The following is a 24,995-nucleotide window of genomic DNA, read 5'->3' as shown; positions in this document are numbered from 1 at the left end:
GTGCAGGGAGGGGGAACCCAAGCAGAGCCTGATTGTCTGCCTGACTTGAGGAGTCAGTGTTGGGCCACACAGGAAGGCCAGGGCAGCTAGAATCCAAAGGACAACACTAAAACTTCACAGAGAGACAAAGGCCCTTCAGGGTGGCGGGGTGGCGGGGGAGGTAGGGGAGCCTGAGCCTTAAATCTGCAGCTGAGTGCTGATCAGCACATACTGGTGAAAAAATTACCCAAACCCAGGGAAAGAACCACAAGAAAAGATCAGAGGTAACAATCCCAGAGTTTACCCAGGACTGAGAATAGTTCGTGCTCTCTTCAGCCACAGTTAAAAAAAAAAGTCCTTGTAATTCTCAGGAGATTGGGTAGTATACTCTAAGGAAATTGCTTAAATAATTGGGAAAAATGAGCCCTAGAATAAAGACTGCTCTGATTTCACATAAAAAGCTTAACAGCAAGCTTTGGAAGGATTAAATCATTTCCAACTAAGCTAACTACATCCCAGAACAAAGCTAAAGAATATTTATAAGAATATAAAAATATTCAGTGCTCAACAGGGAAAAATTCACCAAGACTGACATTCAATTAAAAATTACCAAGAAGGCAAGGAAGCAGGCAAATAAGACCCATAACGAGGAGAAAAAATTAATTAATAGAAACAGGCCCAGAAATGTCATAGATAATAGAATTCTTAGACAAGGACATTAAAACATCTACTGTAACCACACTGCATATGTTCATGAAGCTAGAAGATTAAGCATATTAAGTAGAGACATAAGAGATACAAAAAGATATCCAAAATGAACTTCTAGTAATGAATGAGATAAAAAAAAATGCACTGCATGAGACTAATAGCAGTTGAGACATGACAGAGGAAAATATCAGTGAGTGAAACTGAAGACATAAAAACTATCCAAAATGAAACACACAGAAGAAGAGTTGGGGGAAAAGAAAGAGCACACCTCACCAAAGAAGTTATACAGATGGTAAACAAACATATGAAAATATGTCATACAATGTATGTCATCAAGTGAAAACAAACTGAGATACCACTACGTGCCTACTGGAATGGTCAGTATCTAGAACAACAACACAGCAAATGGTGATGAGGATGTGCAACAATAGAAACCCTCATTCACTCCTGGGAATGCAAAATGGTACAGTCACTTTGGAAGGAAGTTTGGAAGTTTCTTACAATATTAGTCATACTTTTACCTTGTCATCCAGCAATTATGCTTCTTGGTATTTATCCAAAGGAGTTGGAAACTCATGGCACTCAAAACCTACCCATGAATGTTTAAAGCCATTTTATTCATAATTATCAAAACTTGGAAACAACCAAGATGTTCTTCAGTAGATAGTAAAAATAGATTAATAGATAAATAAACTGTGATACATCTAGACAATGGAATATGATTCAATGCTGAAAAGAAGTGAGCTGTTGGGCCATGAAAAAACTGGGAGAAACTTGAATGCTATTTCTAGGTGAAAGAAGCCAATGTGAGAAAGCTGCATGCTGTTTGGTTACAACTATATGACATTCTGTATAACTCTATAATTGCGGACACATGTCATAGATTGGTCTAAACCCATGGAATGTACAACACCAAGAGTGAGCTCCAATGTAAACTATGGACTTTGGGTGATAACAATGTGTCAATGTAGGTTCATCAGTTATATGATTATACCACTTCATTGGGGGATGTTGATAGTGGGAAAAATTGTGGGTATGTGGACAGAGGGGTATGTGGGAACTCTCTATACCTTATACTTAATTTGCTGTAAACCTAAAAGCCTTGAAAAATATAATCTATTTTAAAAAGTCAGTTGCCTATAACTTCAAGCATCCACGTATACAGGTAATTAGAATTTACAAAGGGAAGGAGAAAGTGAAAAAGGAAACAGAAAAGTATTTAAATAAATAATGACCTGATTTTTCCAAATTTGATGAAAACTTCAAACCACCAGAACTAGGATCTTCAGTGAACTCCAAGCACAGGAAATTTGAAGACTACACTAAGGCACATCATAATGAAATGATTTAAAATGAATGATAAAGAGGTAATCTTAAAAGCTGCCGGGGTGGGGGGTGGGGGGGGGGGGGGAAGATACATTCCATACAGAGGAACAAAGATAAGAATGATCTCAGATTTCTGTCTGGAAACAATGCCAACCAATGGAGCGGTGTTTAAGTACTGAAAGAAAAACTGTCAAATTAGAGTTCTATGCCCAGAAAAAATATTTTTCAAATAAAAGTAAAATAACAGCTATATTATGCATAAAAAAGTATTCATCATCAGCAGAACTGCACTACAAGAAATATTAAAGAAAGTTCTTCAGGCTAAAAGAAAATGAGACTGGATGGAAATTTGGATCTACAGAAAGGAATGAAGAGTGCTGGAAATGATAAATATGTGGGAAATGCAAGTGAAAATAATTTTAATCTCTTTAAAAATAATTGAGTGTGTAAAGCAAATAACAACATCAATGTATTTAGAGATTTGTAACAGATACAGAGGTAAAACGTATGACAGTAATAGTCCAAAAAGAGAGGGACAATGGAAGTATAGTCCTGTAAGTTTTATGTACTATACATAAAGTGGTATGATATTACTTGAAGATAGATAGATTAGTAAGTCAAAGATGACGACTGTAAACCCTAGAGCAAGAACTAGGAGCTCTATCAATGACAACAACTATTAGAAAAACCCCAAAGAGTTATAGCTTATAAGCCAACAAAGGAGATGAAATGACACCATAGAATATTTATGTAATGCAAAAGAAGGCAGACTGAGAGACAAAGGCAATTCAGTAAAGAAAAGATAGTCTCTTCAGCAAATGGTGCTGAGACAACTGGATGTCCATATGCAAAAAACGAATCTGTGTCTGTACCTCTCACCACATGCAAAAATTATCTCAAAAGGAATCGTAGAGAAATGGAAAATCTAAAACTATAAAAATTATAGAATGAAACACAGGAGAAATCTTTATGACCTTGGGTTACACAAGGATTTCATGACACTAAAGATAACCTATAAAATAAAATTGATAAATTGGACATTTTCAGTATTAAGAACCTCTGCTCATCAGAAGATTCACTGAGAGAATGAAAAGATGAACCATAGACTGCAAGAAAATCTTCACAAATCATTTATCTGATAAAGGACTTTTATCAATAATAAAGAACTGTAAACATGCAATAATGAGAATACAATTAACCATTTAAAAATTTTTAATGCTTATCTATTTTTGAGAGTGAGAAAGAGTGAGAGAGAGCGAGCACGGGGGAGGGACAGAAAGAGAGGGAGACAAAGAATCCAAAGCAGGCTCCAGGCTCTGAGCTGTCAGCACAGAGCCTGAGGTGGGGCTCGAACTCGCAAATTGTGAGATAGTGACCAGAGCTGAAGTCAGACGCTTAACTGACTGAGCCACCCAGCTGCCCCACAACTAACCATTTTAAAAATGGACAAATAGGGGCTCTCAGGTGGCTCAGTTGGTTGAACCTCTAATACTTGATTTCAGCTCAGATCATGATCCCAGGGCCAAGGGATTGAGCCCACATTGGACTCTGTGCTAAGTGTGGAGCCTGCTTAATATTCTGTGTGTGTGTGTGTGTTTGTGTGTGTGTGTGTGTGTGTGTGTGTCCCTCTCCCCTGCTTGCATGCACTCTCTAAAAAAAAAAAAAAAAAGAAATAAAAAGGATAAAGAAAAAAATATATGAATAAAAAATGGATAAATACTTTGAAAGACACTTCATCAAAGTAAGTATAGAGATAACAAATAAGCACATTAAAGAGACTCTGCATCATTAATTATTGGGGGAATGCAAATTAAAATAAAAAATATTAAAACCACTGCATACCTATTAGAATGGCTAAGATTAAAGAGACTGACCATTCCACGTGTTGGTAAGGATCTGGAGTAGCTAGAGCTCTTCTGTACTGCTGGTGGGAATGTAAAATGGTACACTTTGGAAAAGAGCTTGGCAGTTCTTAAAAGGCTAAATATATACCTATCACATGTTTTCATCATTCCACTTCCTTGAGAAAAGAAGAAAATATCAATAAGAAGAATTACAGGTGGACGTTCATAGCAGCTTTAATTGTAGAAGCCAAAAACTGAAAACTACCTAAGTTGTCCATCAGTAGAAGAATGCATAAGCAAATAGTGATATCTCTATATAATGGAATTCTCAACAATAAAAATGGAAAAGAACTCTTTTTTTTTAAAAAATTTATTTATTTATTTTTGAGAGAGAGATAGAGAGAGAGGCAGAGAGAGAAGAAGAGAGAGAATCCCAAGTAGACTCTGCACTGTCAGTGTGGAACCCAACACAGGGCTCAAACCCACAAACTTTGAGATCATGACCTGAGCTGAAATCAAGAGTCGGATGCTTAATTGACTGAGCTCCCCAGGCATCCCATAAACAAAAGCTTGGTACATAAAACAATGCGAATGAATCTCAAATGCTTTATGCTAAATAAAAGAAACCAGAAAAAATAGATACTACATGAAATAATGGTCAGATCAGTGATTGTCTGAGGACTGGAGGTAGGAGACAGGAAAGAGTGTGAGTGGTGATTACAAAGGGACAAGGGAACTTTCAGAAGGCAGATATGTTAATTATTTGGGATGATGGCTTTGTGAGTATGTCCAAATTTATCAAATTATAAACTAAATTACATCATAATGTATAATTATATAAATATACATTTATATAATTTGTATATATAAATATATACATAATAATGTATAACTATATAAACAAATATATATTTTATATATTTACATATATTTATATATATTATATATTTATATATATTTATTTATATATTTATATAATATATATTATTTAAATATTAAATATTTATATATTTATATAATATATATTTAAATATTAAATATTTATATATTTATAAATATATACTTATATATTTATAAATATATAACTATATAAATAATATGGCATAATTATAATTAATAAACTAATAATATTAATAAATTGCTGATAAAAAATATAATAATTACAATATAACATAATGCATGATTATAATGTGTATAATTGCATAATTATAAATTATGTAAATATATTTACATACATATAGATATATATAGTTACATACATAAACTAAATTACCAGTTTATTCTATGTCACTTATACCTTGACAAAGTTGTAAAATTGAAGAAATGGTCATGAGATTAATAATAATGATAATAATAATAATAATAATAATAAAACATGCTCTGTAGATTGTTCCCTGCTCAGAGGAGCCCTTCCAAGGGAGTAACTAGGCTTTGAAATCCTGGGGTCATCTATCAAGAGGAAGGTGGGTCTTTTGTAACTTAGAAACCCAGAGGAACCCTCTTTGTGTAATTTTTTTTTCAGCAGATGTTGCCTTTTTCTAATTCATGGAAAAGTTCTCTTTGTGTTTGCAGCAATCTTGCCAAATCTACATGTAATCACCATCATAATTTTTTATAGTTCAATTTTATTTGATGGTAAGAAAAAGAATCCAGTGAGAGTAATGGAGTTGCTAACCTTAAAAGTTTCTATACACATGAGAAAGCAGGTCATAAAGATTCCTTAAAGTTAATAGAAAACATGAAAACCATTAAGTGATTTGGTTTGTTATGGTTTTGTAAACTACATATTTCAACTTTAGTATCTGCTAACTCTTGTTATAAAAAATAAGGAAATCAGCACATTTGTACCTCCCCTTACATGCCCTTCCCCACACTTTTTGAATTATGGTTTTTATATGATTATTTTGGCATTGTCAGGATAAAAACCTAACTGTGTGAATTATAGTTATAAAACTAAAACTATGTAAGCCTGTGTAAATACCTTGATTCTGTATTTAAATGGATTCGGTGTCCACTACCTGTCCTTGTATCATGGTTTCTCCAGCTCTGATGATTCTTCACTTCTATCTTCCTCTTGGTAGTCTTTGTTAACAAACTATATTTTTCAAGGAGGTGCATTGGATATTCCTTGAATTCTTGCAATCCTACCTGTTGTTTTTATACTTACAGAACAACTTGATCAGGCAGATGTTTTGGGGCTCACATTTTATTTTACTAACACCTCTATAAACAAATGATCATTGCTTTCTGGTTCGAGTGTTTCCATCCAGACACCTATATGATTCATTTAAAGGGCTATCAGTCAAGTTCACTGACACTTGACATTGTAGATTTTCTGGAGCACAGTATGTCCTATCAAATAGCAAAGTTAAGTTGTTCTTTTATTTCAGAAACTTTTCTGCTACTATTTGAATTCTGTGTCCTTATTGTTCTCTTCTCCAGAACACCAATTGTATGTATGTTACACTTTTCTTTTTCTTCCATATTTATCCTCATACTCTGTACACAATCACTTTCCACCTCTCAAATTCTTCAAGCCTAACTACTGCCTGTGTTTTCTGTCTAAACTAATTTTTTTAGTTTTGTGGCTTCAGATGTAGTTTTAACATCTTCAACATTATTCTGTTTCTCTTCTAAGAGAAAGAGTCTCTTCCAAGCTTAGGCCTTAGCTTTTAAGTGGTTTCATAATACATTGTTTTAATAGGTATATGTCTTTTCTGTAGCTTAAAAACTTGTAAAAAAGATCATGTGGAACATAATTTCTTTGAAATGATGGAGAATGATCATTGTGAATTTTTATTGAGTTCTTCATGTAATTTATTTTGAGATGCATGTTCGCTTATGTTCTCATTCTCCTACCCTAATCTGCTACCCCCTCTCAACTTTTTTCTTCTGAGTTGCTTTGTACATGTCCCTCAGTGGTTCCTCTGTGATTGTTACTCATATTTGAATATTACCTACTGATTTCAAAGAATAATATGAGCCTAAGACTGAGGTGGAGGACAAACCGAGGACTCTGCTGTCTTATAATAAATATTCTGTTACCAAATCTGTTATTTCCTCTCAATTTTTTGGATATTCTTGGAGAACCTCTTAAGTGAAGGACCAGATAGTAAATATTTTAGGTTTGAAAGCCATACAGTCTTTCTCTCAACTACTCAACCTGGCTGTTGTAACCTGTTATGGACTAAATTGTATACCTTAAATTCGTAGGTTGAAGCCCTAACTCTCAATGTGACTGTATTTAGAGATAGGGCCTTTAAGGAGGCAATTAAGGTTAAATGAGACCATCAATGTGAGGCCCTAGTCTAATAGGACTGGTGTCCTTAAAAGAGGAGGAACAGACACCAAGGATGTGCATACACAGGAAAAAGGCTATGTGAGGATATAGTGAGAAGGTGGTCTGTGAGACAAGGAGAGAGGCCTTAAGAGAAGACAACTCTACCAGCACTTGATCTTAAATTTTCAGCCTCCAGAATTGTGAGAAAACAAATTTCTGTTGTTTAAGCTACCCAAACTGTGATATTTTGTTATGGAAGCAGCCGTAATAAATAAATAGCCTGAAAGCAGCCATAGAAAACATGTAAACAAATGAATATCGCTGTGTTTCAATAAAACTTTATTCCTGGATGCTGAAATATGGATTTCAGAAGTTTTCTTGTTTCACAAAATACTATTCTTCATTTGATTTTTTTAACCACCTAAAAATATAAAAACCATTCCCAGCTCATGGAACAAAAACAGGCAATGGCTGGATTTGACCAGCAGGTACTAAATGCAACCCCTATGCTAAAGGGAAGGTTGATTCAGAGTGAAGCCTAGTGAGTCACAAACCTTTGTGTTAAGATCTGATGATTGGTTATTCCCCTTGGTCCTTTACCCTCATTCACTTCTGGGTATAGAAGTTAATATGGCACATTAGCCTGTGCTCATGAGCCCTCTTCTCCTGCCTTCCTTCCCTGATAAGGAACTGCACACAAGAGCACTCCCTGCTTGTCTCAAATTCTCCTAGTACTGGTTATTCTAATCAAAGGATCATTGGCTAGACCTTCCACTATTGTGACGCTTATTTCTGGAGAAGTCTGCATCCTGTTCAGAGTCTGAGGTTTGGGGCCACTCTCAGCGCCCTCATGTTGGCAGAGCTTTCCATGGTAATTGACTTCTGTGTTTCATAGTCTGTGGTTTAGGCTTATGGCCATCTTCTTGTTATACTGGTGGTGGAGGGTTTGGGTTTTTTCTTTTTTTCCATTATGTCTCTGGTCTTTAAGGCACTGAAGTACAGTAAAAGATCCTTTACACACACACATCTTTGAATGGAAGTCAACCACATGCTTCTGGACAATTAAGAATGTGTCTTTTGTTTTCTGTCTTCCCAGAGCGTAGCCCAGAGCTTGGCCCAGGGTTAATACCTGCTGAATCAAAAATCTGTTTTCCCTATGAAATACTTCCCCATGTCTTCTATCTACACTGAAACTGTTCTCACACGTGCCACCATCATCTCTTCCTTGGCGATTGCACCAGTCTCCGAACTGGCCCCTCTCATCTGCCCTTGCTCCCCTTCAATTCATTCTTCACTTTGCAGCAAGCAATCTTATATCACAAATATGAGCATGCCACCCAAAGAAGTGCTCTTTATTCTTAAGATAAGGCCTGGAACCAGGCATTTAGAAGGCATTCAATAAATATTTGTTAAATCAAAGATTGTGGGAATCAAGAGCCTCAAGCCATTGAGTTATAGTATCCTCTTTGGCAGTTTATCAAATCTCTCTTTGCTTCAGCTTTTCTGTTTGTAAATACCTGATTATGACCATAAAACAAAAGCAATATAGTAGGTGAATATTTTAGTTAATGTCTTCCAAGAGGCAGATACCAAGTAGGATTAGACATGCAAGAGATTTATTGAGAAAGGGAGCAGGGAAATGTGGGAAGAGCCTCCATACAATATCGGAGGTCTGATACCAGTAGGAGGAGAGAGGGAATAAGGAGCCACAGAGCAGTTCCAAGAAAGATTTAGCCAAGCCAATGGGAAATCCTGGAGCAAAGTCATCCATAGAGAGTGTCCTGGCTGGAAAGGGCCTATATCAATACCCCTACGAAGTTCATTCACTGGGTCAGAACAGCCTTTATGAAGTGCAGCATCAGCACTAAATGGGTGGTGGTTCCAGGGGGGCATTAGCTCCCTGAGCAGAAGATCAGAGTAGTGTATTGTTATCATTGCCACAATTAGGAACCCCTTGAAGTTAGGAGAGGAGGCATTAACTGAACACAAGAAAATAAAGGCGTCATTCAGTAGTTGTTCAAGGACTGTCTGCTTAGCTTGTGGGTTTCATATCATAAACTCATCAGCCTTGCCTTTTAAGTTCCTTCTTCCTGCTGTGTTCCTTTCATCCTTTTCACTACTCACCAACACCTTTATTCAGAGATTGCAGGAACAGAGAAGCAAGAATTCAGACGATTTTTTCAACAAATAGCAGGACCAAATAGCCCACCTTCCCCATTTTTATTTTCTTTAGCTCCTTCTTTCCTCCCTCCCTCCTTTTCTTCTTCCCTCCACTTCTTTCTTTCTTTTCTTTCTTTCTTTCTTTTCTTTTCTTTTCTTTTCTTTCTTTCTTTCTTTCTTTCTTTCTTTCTTTCTTTCTTTTCCTTCCTTCCTTCCTTCCTTCCTTCCTTCCTTCCTTTCTTTCCCTTAGTGGTAAAATGCAGCAAAGTGTTTATACAAGTGTTTTTGTCTAAAGATGATGTTTAATTATATTTTGATACATAATAGTTTTGAAGTCCCAGACCTCCATTAGCACAAACAAAATTAGTGATAGTATATTATTATTATCTCCTAGATTTCATCTCTTATTCTCATTTTGTTAAACTATTGATTTTTCTGTGACTTTCAAATTCAGAAGGAAAAGGGTGCTCCAGGAAAGCCAATATCACCAGAAGAAAATTCTCCATACTCAGAAGAAAATATGTTCTTAAGAGTCATTTTTGTTTTTTAAAGTACTTAGGATTTATTCAGGAAGTTACTTGAGCTGAGGCCAGACAGAAGAACAGACGATCCAACTTCTGACATTTTCCAGGGCTGTGTGTCCAGAACGTGGTGACCCAATTTTTCTCCGTTGGCCTATATTAAGCTGAACATGTCACGGCCTAAGTCATCAGGCTTATGAGATGTTTCGTATTTTTAAACCCAAAACCACTCTTATAAAGAAAGTGAAGCATTAAATAAAATATGCCACTATAATTTTTGAATAATCTTAAAAGCTGGCAATGCTGGTCTATAAAAATAAACCAGAAAGCCAATGCAAATAGGCCTATGAAGCAGTCAAACCCAGGGGTTGCCCAAGGAGGCTGGCCATGTGGTAACAGACAGACCAAACTCTTGATTTTGATTTCTCACTTATGTACACCTAAAAGTGAGGTGGGGTTATGATTATGATAGTACAGAATTGGGGTGTGGTAGAATTCCTGCTTTTCCATAACTTTCTTAATGGGGGGCAATATTTTTAAAGTTAGAGATGAAACTGAGCATAGTAGTTGGACAGAAAGATATTTTCATATAGACACACATAAGTGTACACTTTACTCGTTTATTTAGAATGCATAGAGTAAGCATGTTATGTGCCCTGTCTGATCCTAGATACTGTGGATCAGAGATGGTCCACAATTTTAAATTTAATCTTTACATTTCTATGCAATCTCATTCAAGTTGAGAATATAGTTTCTTCCTAATCCAACTGGATGTCCAACAGCACACCCAATTGTAGTGAAAGTTTTTTGCTACTAACTTTAAGGTGTTCTTAAACATGTTAACCTCACTTATCTAAGTTAATTATGTACTGTAATAAATTCTTCACAGAATAGCATTCTAGTTAGTTTATGTGTGTATGTCTTATATCTTCTAGATTATCAAATCTTGGAGTTTTTTACTCACCCACAAATTGTCTTAGAGTGAATCAGCCCTCTTATAAAGCTAGATAGCTGGGCCAACACATTCAAAGTATTTCTCACTGAGCCTATGATATTACTTGGCTAGGAAATCTGTGTTTAAATCATGAAACCAAACACTTTTTATGATTATTAAATAATTCCAAACTAAATAAGGAGAAAAAATGTTTGATTTTGAGCTGATTAATTCATACTGCCATTTCTCCATTTTTAACAGATTAATTCATTGGATTTGCAGTCAGAGTTTTGTTTTTTACTTTGAGTGTCTCATAACATGATATTATTACTCATAACATAATATGTTATTACTATCTGGTAAATGTTTGTGTAAGTATAGTCATTAATTTTCAAATTTTCTAACAAAATGTAATGAAAATTCATATGATGCTATATAGTATTGCATTGATGTTCCCAGATATGTAGTGACATCTTCTAGAGGAAAGGGTCAGGAACTGGTATGTTGGGGTCAATCTGGGGCAGCCCAAGTCCAATGTCCAAGTTGGAAGGGGACACTCAGTACAAGATCTAAAGGAAGGAACACAGGAAGTCTGAGCAAGCAGGACAAGACCCATATTTTTGGTTCATGGTCCAGAGACAAGAGGAACATCTGGAGGCTCCATGCCAGTCTGGTTGTCCCAGGAGCATCGTGCTCAGCTGCTGCTTTCATACAGACTCCTGGTACAGGCTGCCTCGAATCAAAGGATTGGTCAACTTTGCCTAGTGACGCTATGGTTGTATGAAAGATGGAAATTTTTAGGTCCTTATTTTTTTTTCAGTTCTGGAAAACTTAATTCAAATATTTATCCAGATGTAAAATTCCTTGGATCATTGTTTAAAATGAACTTTATTAACTAAACTGGATCCAGGAAAATTCTATAATCAGTTTTGTTATTAAGAAATGAATTTTTATTTGAGGCATTCCTTTCTTCCTTCATTTATTCATTTCTGGGACTTGGTCCAAATATTATATAAAATATACACAGAAAGAGAGAAAACAAGTGGCCTCTTTATATAAACTAATCAAGAAGGAAATGAAGCCACCCAAATGTGGCCTATGCCATCTGTGCTCTGTGATAAATAGCAAAACTGCAGTCATGTTTTTTCTTTAAATGTTAACTATAAAATATAAAATCCTTTTTATTAACACCAGATGTCAAGAATGCTTATTAAAATGCCATGGTTTATTAAATAACATCGTTTTAGACTCACTGAGCCAGTAAAGACTGGTGGGGTTTTTTTGCATTTAGATTAAGTATCTGAAATTATGTATTACTTACCAGATCTATCCAAATATGTGAGTGCTAATATATATATATACACCAAAATTTAAATTTAGAAGTGGAAAGATTTATACATCATGGGTTTGACCAAAATATTTTTAAATCTGCAAAGTAGATTTTCATTTGGCTGTTATGTTTAAGATTTATTGAGATTTTTATATGCATGAAAAAGGCATTACTTTATGTATCTCAGGTCTAGAGGAAAGCAGAGAAGTTCGAATAAAAATAAACAGTAGCTCTAAAATTATGTATTTTCTCTATCCTTTTAGCAGCCTTTTCTTTGGCTTTCATAACAAACGTAATTGTGAGGAAATCTATTCTCTTCTGTTTCTCCACATTCCTCACCAAGTAAGAGTTCCTACAGCCTTTTCTCAAGCCGAGTCAGGAAAGGAATAGCTTTGAGAACTACTATATAGAATTTTTGCAGAAATCAGAAATAAAGAGTTTTGGGAAATTTTGCTGCAAGCCCATGCTTGGAATATTTTGGATTCAAATTTAAAGTCAATAATGAGAGTTTAACATGGTGATTAAGGAACATTACATACTCTTTTTTTCTTCATGATTTGATACTTTGGTTGAACCTCTCTTAGCAGGGCTCCTTGAAATGATTCTGGAATTTCAGAGCTTAATGCTTTGAATATTTTCTTTTATCTTTCATTTTTACATATAGTTTATACATGACCTATTAGGTAGCTAACATGAAGATTAGGAAAGTTATTTTGAGATGTAAATTCACCTACATTAATGTCAGTCAGCCTTAAATTACTTAGGCCAAAGTCAGTGTTTAATACTCATCTCTTGTATTTATTTGTCCAAGGAAACCAACTTTCTAATGGTGATCTGGTGATTAATCTTATTTGCTCATTGCTACTTAGACATTATTTTGTAATGTTTAAATCAGGGTCATCCCTGAATATTATTTATTGAGTTTGAAACCAGCAGGTGTATTCTGGAAAAGTAAAGAGCAAATAGTAAAGTGGCTTACATGTTTACCTAAGAGTTTATTTTCTTTGGTATTTTATCTGCTGCTTTGGGTTTTAAAGGTTTACTATTAGAGCATTAGGAACAAATGGGCCCTTTGTTTTTCAGGAGCAGCAGGTGTTGAAACAGCTTTTCAGTTTAACTTGGACAATAGTAGTTAATGTATTTATTGACTTGATTGATCATTACATGCCCCAAGGACGATAGCCTCCCAATAAAAATTATCTGGATATTTTTATGGTTATCTGATATTGTTCTGTTCATTTAATCTGCATATTTGTCTATGTGGGCAAGGGATACGTGTCTGGGTAAATTTGCTGCAAGAAGCAATTGCACTTTAAATCCAGCCATATCATAAGACAATTCCTAAAATGTTGTTATTCTTAAACCATGTGAACATGGATTTATAATTACCATGGCTTTAGAGGTATTAAAAACTTAATACCTTGTGGAAGATCTCACCAAATGAAGCAAATGATTCTTAAACTTAGTTCAAAGGAATTTACTATGACTTATCCATGAGATAATTCTAACAGTTCTAGAGTTCCTAAATCTCCAACTTTAATGATTTACTTGCCCCAGCCATCTATACAACAGAGACAAAGTGTCAAACATGCAGCATAATACTAGAAATGTGTATTTCTATATATTGACAAAGCACTCAACAAATACTTACTCAATAAAATATTCAGAGAAAAAAAAAACCCATTGGTGGTCTAGAGACATTTAATTAACTAACCTGGCATCAGTGAATGGCATTATCCCACATTCTGCTCCCAAGTGCACCCTTCTTTCTTATGTTTAAAAAAAAATTTTTTTAATGTTTATTTTTGAGACAGAGAGATAGAGCATAAGCGGGGGAGGTCAGGGAGAGAGGGAGACACAGAATCTGAGGCAGGCTCCAGGCTCTGAGCTGTCAGCACAGAGCCCGACGTGGGGCTCGAACTCCCGGACTGTGAGATCATGACCTGAGCCGAAGTTGGACGCCCAACCGACTAAGCCACCCAGGGGCCCCTTTAAAATTTTTTTAAATATTTATTTATTTTTTAGAGGGGAAGGAGGGGCACAGAGAGACACGGAGTCACAAAATCCTAAGCAGGCTCCAGGCTCTGACCTGTCAGCACAGAGCCTGTCGCAGGGCTCAAAATCACGAACCACAAGATCATGACCTGAGTCAAAGTCAGATGCTTAACTGATTGAGCAACTCAGGCACCCCTTTTCTTTCTTATGTTTCTGAAACTGACTATAATCTAATGATAACTTTAGATGAGTACAAATAACTATCTCCAAGTTAGTATCAGTTCCTTTATTATCTGTCCATTAGTCTCATTTTAGATCTTAGACCTATTCTGTTCATGTGATGTTTCTAATCTAGGGTCTACAGTGCTTCTACCCTATCATTTGGGTTTCCAAATAGAGGGGTTTGAGTTACAATAGAAGGCATGTATCTAGAGAGTTTTATGTGTCTTTTTTAATTGTGAAAAAAATGTATATAACATAAAATTTATTATCTCAACCATTTTGAGTGTACAGTGTAGTGGCATAAGTACATTGACATTGTCATACAACCCCCACCGCCTCCATCTCCAGAATCGTCTCCATTTTGCAAAACTGAAACTCTTTCTTCAATAAACAATGACTCCCCATTTCCTCCTCCTTTGGGCCCCTGCAATCTAGTGGTTTTTAGTGGAAATTACTATGCTAAAATATTGCTGTATATCTATAAGGATATTTATGCTCACCATCACATTTATGAATGTTTAGGACTGACGGATTACAGAAAATACATATGATATATTTATTTTTTGCCACATCGGTTTTCTGAGGTAATGGGTGTCCCTACTTCTACTTCTAACTTTTCATGTACTATTTAGATGGTTACATGTATTAAGGGTTCAATTTTAAATATTTCTAAAATCTTGGAGCTTCAGTAATCTCTTCCAAATATCTTCAGTTTTCAAAAACACTAACTTTTGTTGCATTAATTTCAGGCACTTAATTTCTACCTTTTTTCTCATCATGTCATTCAACATTAATTTTTTTCGTATTTCCATGTCAATTTATGTATTTATCAAACGTAAACTCTATATACCTTTTAATGTAACGTTCTATACTTAAGACTAAATAATACTCAACCATACTTTTGTCAAATGGTCTATTTTATCTGAGAATCCCTATTTCATCTGGGTTGCATTGATTTATTTTAGAATCAGGTAATCTGACTTTCAGTTCTTCTGTCAAGGATTATTTGTTATTAATGTATGAGTGGCTATGTTAGCACTTAATCTCAAGGAGTGGTGGAGGAAGCATACTGAATATGTTTTGCTTTCTTTTTAAGCCCTCAGACTGAAATTTCTCTGCAGTTCTCATAAGTCAGAGTTTTTAAACAGCTGAGCTTGAATTCTGCTTTATTTCTTTGTATGATGATTATTTCTTTGTATGATGATTCCTTTGTATGATGATTAAATCATTTATTTCTTTGTTTCTATTTATGATGATTATTTCTTTGTATGATGATTAAATATTATTATGATATTTAGAAAATAATTCTTAATATTTTATTATGTTCACATAACAAAAGTTACTTTCTAATTTTATTCTACTTGCTATTCCAAGTCAAATAGTCATTAAATAAATTTGCTGCCAAACCAAGTCAGAACCATTTAAATATGCTATACTACTATCTATAGTCAGGTTGGATTCTTTTTAGAGCAGTGAGTAGTCACCTAGTGGATGTTACCTGAGAAATGTAGAGAGAGATTTTTCTCCTCGGTCTCACATGTCTGAAATTTTACCATTAGAGGTTCAATACTTGGTGTCTGCTCTCAGATGGTACCCTTTATTTTTATTTTTTTTGTAATATAATCACCTTTTAATAAATAATGACAAAAAATCCTATGTGTTTGTGAATATATGTATGTATGTACGTGAGCTTATATACTTTTTTATGATAACATGAGCATAGAAAAAAGAAAGATACATCTCAGGTTGTTGGTGTGGGTTACAGATGGTACCCTTTAAAATGTGAAGATCCTTGGGAAAAGTGACTCTTCTTATTGTCAGTCACCAACTCTTTTGTGGATTTGTTTTATCCAGGGTAAGTTCAAGTGGAGGTATAGAATAGGGTAAGAGAGACAGAGAGAAGGAGAATAAAAAATAAGGTAGGTAGGAACTGAGGTAACAAGGACAAAGCTTTAACTGCATCAGTAGTTTGCCTCTGTCATCCCTGACTCCCATGGAGTATCATTTACTTGATGCTTTGAAAAAGTCAGTAAAATTTAGGTCTCTTTTTCAGAATTTCCTTCAGAAAAATCAACAAATACCCATTGTATGTCTTTTCCATGCCACAGTTGCTGCTCAGCACCTCACATGAATTATTTTACTTACTCCATAAAGCAACCCCATATGACTGACAAGGGAATGAGGTTCAAAGAAATTTGGTAACTGTCTGAAGGTCATGCGGCTAGTTACTATCATTCTGATTGCTAAGCGTATGATCTTCACCTCTAGACTGTATTTATTCTTAGGATTAATGGGGAACCATTGAAAGTTTTCAAGAAGAGTGACCTGATGAAATTGTATTTTAGAAAGTTCACGTGGGTGTGACTAGTTTGGAGGGGACTAAGACTAGAATCAGGCTAGAAGTTAGGAAGCCATTACAGTTATCTAAGCAAGACCTGAATGTTGCTCATAGGTGGAAGGAGGAATGAAAAGAAGTAGATGGATTCAAGCAAGATTTGGCAATAGGCATCAACAATGTATTTAGAAGGACAGGAAAGAGTCAAGGATGATCCTTGGGTTTCTGATTTGAGCAACCGGGTAGATGGTTGTTTTAGTCAGTTCAGGCTGCTATAACAAAAATACCATAACCTGGATGGCTTAAACAACAAACATTATTTCTCTAGGTCTGAAGGCTAGAAGTCTCAAATCAAGGCACTGGCAGGTTTGGGGTCTGGTGAGAGCCTGTTTTCTGGTTTGCAAATGCCCGTCTTCTCGCTATGTCCTCACATGACAGAGAGAGAGAGAGCTCTGAGCTCTTCATCATCTTAAGGGCATTACTCCCATCTTGAGGGATCCACCCCCATGTACTTATCCAAACCTAAATATCTCCCAAAGTTCCCATCTCCAAATACTATCACACTGGGGATTAAGCTTCAACATATGAACTGGAAGGTCAGGGAGACAATCAGTCCATAGCAATGGTGAAGCCATCCACTAAGATGGGAACACAGAAATAGGGTCAGCAAGAGACTGTGGGGGTGGGGGTGGGGTGGGGGGTAGATAATGTTGAGCTTTGGACACATGGAGTTTGAGGTGTCTGTGAAATGTCCCAGTGAAGATGTCCAATAACAGTTTCCTCTTTTGGCCTGGAGCTCAAGGAAATAGATATGGGATGGAGGTATAAATTTGGAGGCTATCAAAATATGGATGGAAAGTAGATGAGATCACCCTGGAAAATGTGTAGAGTGAGAAGAGAAGGCCCTGACCAATGCCTGACAAAACAAAATAAAACAAAAGTAAATGAAATCAACATATAAGAAGGGCACAGGCAAAGAAAGAGCCCACTGAGAAAATGAGAAGGAACAGCTAGAGAGGTAGAAAATACAGCAAGGACAATGTAGGAGAACAAAAGCCCAGAAAAATAAAATTTCAGAAAGGAGGAGTGCTCAGCTGCCTTAGCTGTTGGACTGTTAACTGAGAAAGTGAGGTAGGACTGGTTTTAGCATTAGGAGGTGACACAAGGGCAGCAGAGTAAAAGATAAAAACTAGACATCAGTCTTCTTTTGGCTACTAACTGGATGCATAGGATTACATAATACAGAGGGAAAAAGTTAAACACATTTCCCTTGTGAATGACTATTTTAATTATGTTTATTATTCCAAATGATTTGTCCAGCCTAAAATCATTCAATCCTAATACCCATGTGGGAATTTTATTTTCATTTCTGGAGGTCATTCAATTCTAATTTTACAATCTGATGGGTTTTTTTTTTTCAAACTTAAAGGTGTCATTTTTGATGAAAGCGGTGGAATTTTGAGATGTTAAGATAGTTGTGATTTTTCCTTGCAGGTGCTCTCTGGCAAACGAAGCAAAGAGAGAGCAGGTAAGTCTCCTTGATGAAGGATTTTTTACTCTATTTGCTTATCAAAGTTGTTTGAAGAGCCTTGCCTCATCACTATAAATTTAAGCATGACATGAGTTTTGCAGAATAATCGATAGTCACAGTGTAAGGTTAAATTAGAATATGTCCTACATCCTGAAGACTGGATCAGTTCACTTAGTTTTCTGCTAGTTGTCATTCAGCCATATTATGGGTTTAATCCTCATTTTGAAGAGATAGTTTTTACACAGAAAGAAATCCCTTTGTCTAGCCAGTGTTTATCTTGAAAATATACTGTAGATTCCATATAGAGTACACCTATATAGAAACAACTGCCTAGAACATGAGTCTTCCTGACAGTCATGAGAGGTAGCAATTTTTATTTGTATGGCTTCCATATTTGGAAATGTTCTCTGTAAATCAGTATGTTTTGCACCTTACTTTACTTAATTTCTTATTTAAATAACTACCTAAAATAACAGCTGGCAACTCCCTGAACCACCACTTCTTACCAACTAGGTAGTAGCTGTTTGTATTATTTCAACGGTATTTTTTTTTTATTTGAGCAGTCATTGTGGACACATCATTCTGAACTTTCTCATTTTTCCTTACTTCATATGGCCATTTAAAGGCTTGTACATAGAAGAAAACCACTTCAAAAACTATGTGATTTTCCACTATACTTTTCTTCTTATATTGAAGATTATATGCTTTTAGAGGAGTTCAAGTGTAAATTTAAAGCTTCTTTTCTCTAAGTTTATATCTTTAAAGCATGTTTTGGAAATAACCCTCTCAAATAATGCCACTAATTATAATCCTCTAATGCTGTCCTTGTTTGGGTGACCATGATTATGTCCATTTTTCCATTATTTCCATTTTTTTAATGCTCCCTTTTCTTTAATTGTTGGAGAACCAGTTTTAGTTCATTATTCAAAAACACAAGATCTCAGCTTCAGTCAAATTGGATCAGTATCAGCATTGGATCTCTGGGATATTGTCATCTGCTGTTCTATCTCGTAGGGAGATTTGCAAGGAATCTCTTACACTGGACCACCAGGCAAAGTGACTGGCTGGAACTTTGTAATGAAAATGTCTTTAGTGAGACAGTGGGGCCCAGCAACTGTGCCACTAAAACCAACAGACTTTATCGCTGCTATTTTGCGAAATACTAGTAGCATCAAGTATACATAATTTTGTCCATATTCACTTCTTTATTTGAGACTTTGACAGTACTGAACCCTCAGCCACCCAACACCTCAGTGGAGTGTAAGCAAAGCCCTCTTTCAAGTTCATGTGAATGTGTCCCAATAGTAAATTGTGCCATAAGTAGAAAGCTCTGTGCTTCACCTCTCGTGTTGAAATTCCAACCCGAATTCAAGGAGTCGATACTACGTTCACGTCAGCAAAGAAAGTGCTTCACTCCAGAAATGTCCAAGTGAGAAATTTACACAAATGAACAGCATGTGAAAGTTTTAGACAAAGTGTTTCCCCTGGATATTTGATAACTAGAATATGTTAGATCTGTTTTCTTTTTATCATAAGCATATCCAACTTAGGATAATTTCCATCATGTAAAAGCTATAGTCAAGGGAGCAAATAGAAAAACAACATGGTCAACTCCCAGAAAGAAATGACATGTAGCTTTCTAACAAATCTCCAATGAGGAAGTTCAGCTTTAGTGGCTCTGATGTGGTGAAAAGTACCAGTGTGGATGTGGAGTTTATCTACGATTCAGGTATCACACAGTGGGGGTTCCATCTACCAGAGACTACATTTTTAGCTGCTTATCAATTCTGCCAGCTGGTGTCATTTTTGACAGAAAAAAAAAATTGAATAGGCAAGCAGGCCATCAGAAACTAGAAAAGAGTCAAATCACTTCTCACATAAATATTTATGGAAAACACTCTGGGAGTAGGAAATATTGGTGAAGGATGTCTGAGAACAATTTTTCTGCACATGTAAATCAGAGGAGAATTTTTGAAGCCTAATTCAAATTTCCCTGAGAATGTAACATAGTCCATAAGTTTGGGGTGTTTCAATGATAAGTTGTCCTCTTTTTTTTTTTTCCAATCTCATCTTTCAAATTAAATTATTTTCACAATTAAAATTTTTAATGATCCTTCCTTCTTGACATTTGTAAAATATGGAATGGGCTCCCCTTGCTTCTAATTTTGCTTTCTATAATGGCTTCTTGGTTGGAGTATCTAGGAGCTTCTCTCTGTATGTTTTACCAAAGATGTAATAGGGCAGCCAGATGGAAGATATATTGGTGGCTGCTTAATATATACAGATGTAAGGTGTAATATGACATAGGAGGAGGATGTGGCTGTGAGCCAGCCTCACCGTTTGCCCTTGTAAGGTGACTTCTGATGATTCTTTCTTGTGTGTTAAAATGGCCTGATCCACGCTTTCCTGTGGTTTTAGTCACTGGTAAGGGATAAATGCGGAGCCCAATGGAATAGCGATCTTGAGCAGAAAAGCTGAGGTATGATGATGTGGCCTAAAGTCCAGTCATTGTTATTGCTTTCACTAATAGATTAAGAGAGAGTGTCACAAGATAACCATACTCTTTTTTAAAACAGTTTAAACTGTCCACTAGGACCAAGAGATCTCAGCCTAGTGAAGAAAAAAACATTTACTATGGTAACAGTGCAGTAAATTCTCTGAGTTCATGCCTATCATCCTTTGGTCCTTGTTGGATAAAAAGTCAAAATAGAAATACATAGAACATGTTATGGAATGGATTCTGTAATAGAATGAAAATTCACTTAAAAAAATTTTTTTTTCAACGTTTATTTATTTTTGGGACAGAGAGAGACAGAGCATGAACAGGGGAGCGGCAGAGAGAGAGGGAGACACAGAATCGGAAACAGGCTCCAGGCTCTGAGCCATCAGCCCAGAGCCCGATGCGGGGCTCGAACTCACGGACCGCGAGATCGTGACCTGGCTGAAGTCGGACGCTTAACCGACTGCACCACCCAGGCGCCCCGAAAATTTACTTTTTAAAAGTGAATATAAATGTTCATAAATAGGGGCGCCTGGGTGACTCAGTCGGTTGAGCGTCTGACTTAGGCCCAGGTCATGATCTCGGGGTTCGTGAGTTCAAATCCCGTGTCGGGCTCCGTGCTGACAGCTCAGAGCCTGGAGCCTGCTTCAGGTTCTGCGTCCCCCTCTCTCTCTGCCCCACCCCTGCTTGTGCTCTGTCTCTCTGTCTTTCAAAAATGAATAAACATTAAAAAAATAAAAAAATAAAAAAGTTCATATATATATGTATATGTATGTATCATATACATATATATATATATATATATGCACTTTAAAAATTAACTCATACAGCTATGGTTGACTTAATCTGTCTTTAAATTTAGTTTCTCATTGTATCTATTTTTCATTTCTTTAAATTTGTAAATAGGATAGCAAAGCCAAATTCCAGCGTTCCTCACTATCAAAAATATTTGATTCTTGCACCGGTATGCTATTCTTAGCATATATTGTACATATTTTGCTTTGAGATTATAATACATTTCTCTTCCATGTAGAAAACAGTTTTTTTTATTTAAGAAATTTAAAAAAAAAATTTTTTTTTTCAACGTTTATTTATTTTTGGGACAGAGAGAGACAGAGCATGAACGGGGGAGGGGCAGAGAGAGAGGGAGACACAGAATCGGAAACAGGCTCCAGGCTCTGAGCCATCAGCCCAGAGCCTGACGCAGGGCTCGAACTCATGGACCGCGAGATCGTGACCTGGCTGAAGTCGGACGCTTAACCGACTGCACCACCCAGGCGCCCCGTAGAAAACAGTTTTAAAGCCTAAGGAAAAGAGGATCACTTCTGAAAAAAAAAAACTTGCTTTTTTTTTTTTCTTCATAATTTCACTAGGGCAACAGGGATAACTCCTCTAAGAACAGTTTCAAAAGAAGTTTTGTGGCCATAACTATTCGTCCTTTCTGCAAGTACTGTAATTACTTTCTGCCTCCTCAGCTTCATTGTGTTATGGCGTTTTGTTAGGCCTATTATCAAGGTTATGAAGGATCTGTCACAAACAGAATTCCACAGGCATTGAAGATACAGAGTATGCACAGAGTCAAAAGTATGGCCAAACCCAATGATTGCAAGCAAAAATGAATACTATGGAATGTGCGTATTTTTCTATTTCACTGGAATTAATTGTAATGATGAATGCCTGAGCTTGAGAGAGTCTTGGTATCCCTCACCAAACCGAATTAGAAACTATAACTTCATTGTAATTCGTCAAGTGTATGTTGAGCAACTATGTCTCTGGCACTATGCAAGGTATTAGCAACACAAAGATAAATAAGATAAAATTTTCCCTCCTTCAAGAAACTTACCTACCTTAATCCTCTCTCTAAATATTTCTTCAGTGAAACCAGTGCTTTTCAGTATATTTACAATAATTTAATAAGTTTTATAATTGTGATTCCCTTTATCTGTATAAAGACGAACAATTATCATTTTGTTGCAGTATGCCCACATGAGGCAAAAGGAGAGCACGCGTGCGCTGAGAGGAACCTTAGTTTTATTTTATTTTAGTGTGAATCTCTATCCTGAATTGCAATTGCCACATAAGCAATATAAATCTAGCTACGTAATCTTTCCCTCTATATTTGAGCAATGCCAGTTTATTCTGAACACTTAGTTACAGGCTTTGCAAGCTGCTAACTTAAATATAGGGGGGGAAGAGAGTGATTTTCATCTGCCATTCCTACATCTTGCAGCTGGCATTCAAAGTCTCTGCTGCAATACTTCCCAAATATTTACCAAAAATCTCCAAATAACAGGGAGATTGCTAAACCAGCAAATATGAAATTTGTTTTATGTGAATAAGTCATGTGACTTTTGCATTGCTGTTCCCTCTGCTTCAAATGCTCATCCCTAAGTCTTCCCATGTCTGTCTCCTCATTATTCAACTTAATGCCACTGCTTTTAAAAGACTTCTCTGTCCACTCTTCTAAAGAGGTTGGCCCCTCCTTCCGCTAGTTTCTATCTCTGTAACTTCTTTGTTTCCTTCACAGTACTTGTCAAAAATTGTAACTTCCTTCCTTCCTTCCTCCCTCTTCCCTCCTTCCCTTCCTTCCTTCCTTCCCACTGGACTAGAGGATTCATATCTTATTATTTTATCCCTTGTACCCAGCAGACTGATGTTCCATAGCAGGTGCTCAAAAACATCTGTTGAGTAAATGCATCCATGAATAAATGTTTTATATTAATATAATTATGTGTCATCCAGAAAAGCATATGCAACAGGATGACCATCATGTTTATCCAGTGGCTTTGGGCCCTCTTGACACATTGCTGAGGACCCAATCTGAAGAGGATAAGTCTGGGGTATTAGAGGAAGATAGAGGATCAGTATTTATTGAGTGCCTTTTATGTGCCAGGCAAGCATCATGATACATTGTGTGAATATTTGTTCATTCAATCCTCAAAAAACCTGTATAACATAGGAGGTATTGTCCTTGCTTTATACATATAAAACAGTAAGGGTCAAGGAGATTGAATTGCTCAATGAGTGTCTACATTAGAATTTTAACAGGGTTCTGTTTGCTTTTCAAGACCATATACTTTTGGGGTGCCTGGGTGGCTCAGCTGGTTAAGCGTCTGACTTCCGCCTAGCTTGTCATCTCACCGTTCCCAAGACTAAGCCCCACGTCAGGCTCTGTGCTACAGCTCAGAGTCTGAAGCCTTCTTCTGCCCCTCTGCCCCTCCCCCGCTTGCACTCTGTCTCTCTCTATCTCAAAATTCAATAAACATTAAAAAAAAAGACCATATCCTTTTCACTAAACAAATACTTTCCCAGGAGTATAGTGCATGAGGGGATGGGGGGGGGGTGGTATTGCTAGTTGCCACAGCTTGTCTCCCCATAAACTTCAACCACTGAGTTTTATGTATATAGAAGTCTATTGAGTGGGTATTATAACTCATTACATAATGGACACAAAGAAGAAAAAGACAGTGTCTTTCCTCAAATGGCTCAGGGTTAGTGGAGAAGAGAATAAATAAATAGATTACATAGAGCGAAATTATATAGATATTTTCTATTACGTTTATATTTCTACTGTTATTTAGAATGTAAATATACCAGGGACACAAGCACGATCCTTAAAATCAGGGAAACAGTCATTATTTTTGCAAATATGATTAATGAACCTTTATTTAAATATCCTCTAATAAGTAGCAATTTTTTAAATAAAAGAAGGAGTTCTAAACACAAAACCAAAGCCAAGCAAGAGGTTTGGTCTTCCTGTTGCTGTTGTTGCTTCTAAAGTGCCTTTGGAGGAAACCAGACCTGAGCAAACCCTAAATGATAAAAGACAAATCAGTACCTGGTTTCTTCCTTTTGTGGTCTTCTGGGAAATGAGGTAGGCTCTCCTAGAGGATGACACACCTTGCAAAGATGAGATCATGACCAGAAAGCAGAAAAACAGAAAGCTATTACAAGACTTGGTAGCTCATTTATTGTCAACAGGGAAAGAAGATTATCTTGTTACAAGAATCCTTCTTTGATATAATCAATAATTTCTTCAGTCAGAAACACAGAAGCATCAATTCGCTTTGTTGTTCAATACCATTTATTGAAAATAATATACTTTAACTGAAAAACATCCTTCTAGCCTTACATCCTATTTGTTTCATGATCTGAAAGGAAAAGATTAAAAATCTCTATTCAATAACATGATTTTGCCTTATGTGCTGTCTAAAAAACAGGACTTTCTACTTTTATGTGTAGCATATTGATTCCTTAAATAATGAAAATAAAATATGACTTCATTTTCAGGTTCCACAGTATACCCACAACTTGTAAATAGATTTGTGAT

At 36.1% G+C, this 24,995-nt stretch overlaps 1 protein-coding gene across 3 annotated transcripts in view; it reads left to right on the top strand.

The window, feature by feature from the left end:
• STARD13 (StAR related lipid transfer domain containing 13) overlaps nucleotides 1–24,995 on the top strand; it is a 540,351-nt gene that overhangs the window by 204,927 nt on the left and 310,429 nt on the right. For all 3 annotated transcript variants that reach the window (XM_047852656.1, XM_047852644.1, XM_047852650.1), the window contains exon 4: nucleotides 18,129–18,162. In XM_047852656.1, the coding sequence (XP_047708612.1) occupies nucleotides 18,129–18,162 (34 nt within the window). The remainder of the gene's footprint in view (nucleotides 1–18,128; nucleotides 18,163–24,995) is intronic.

This window comes from Prionailurus viverrinus, chromosome A1, assembly GCF_022837055.1.
Source record: "Prionailurus viverrinus isolate Anna chromosome A1, UM_Priviv_1.0, whole genome shotgun sequence".
Lineage (NCBI taxonomy): Eukaryota > Metazoa > Chordata > Mammalia > Carnivora > Felidae > Prionailurus > Prionailurus viverrinus.
The sequence above is the reverse complement of the archived record's forward strand: the minus strand, read 5'-3'. Positions and strand labels throughout refer to the sequence as shown.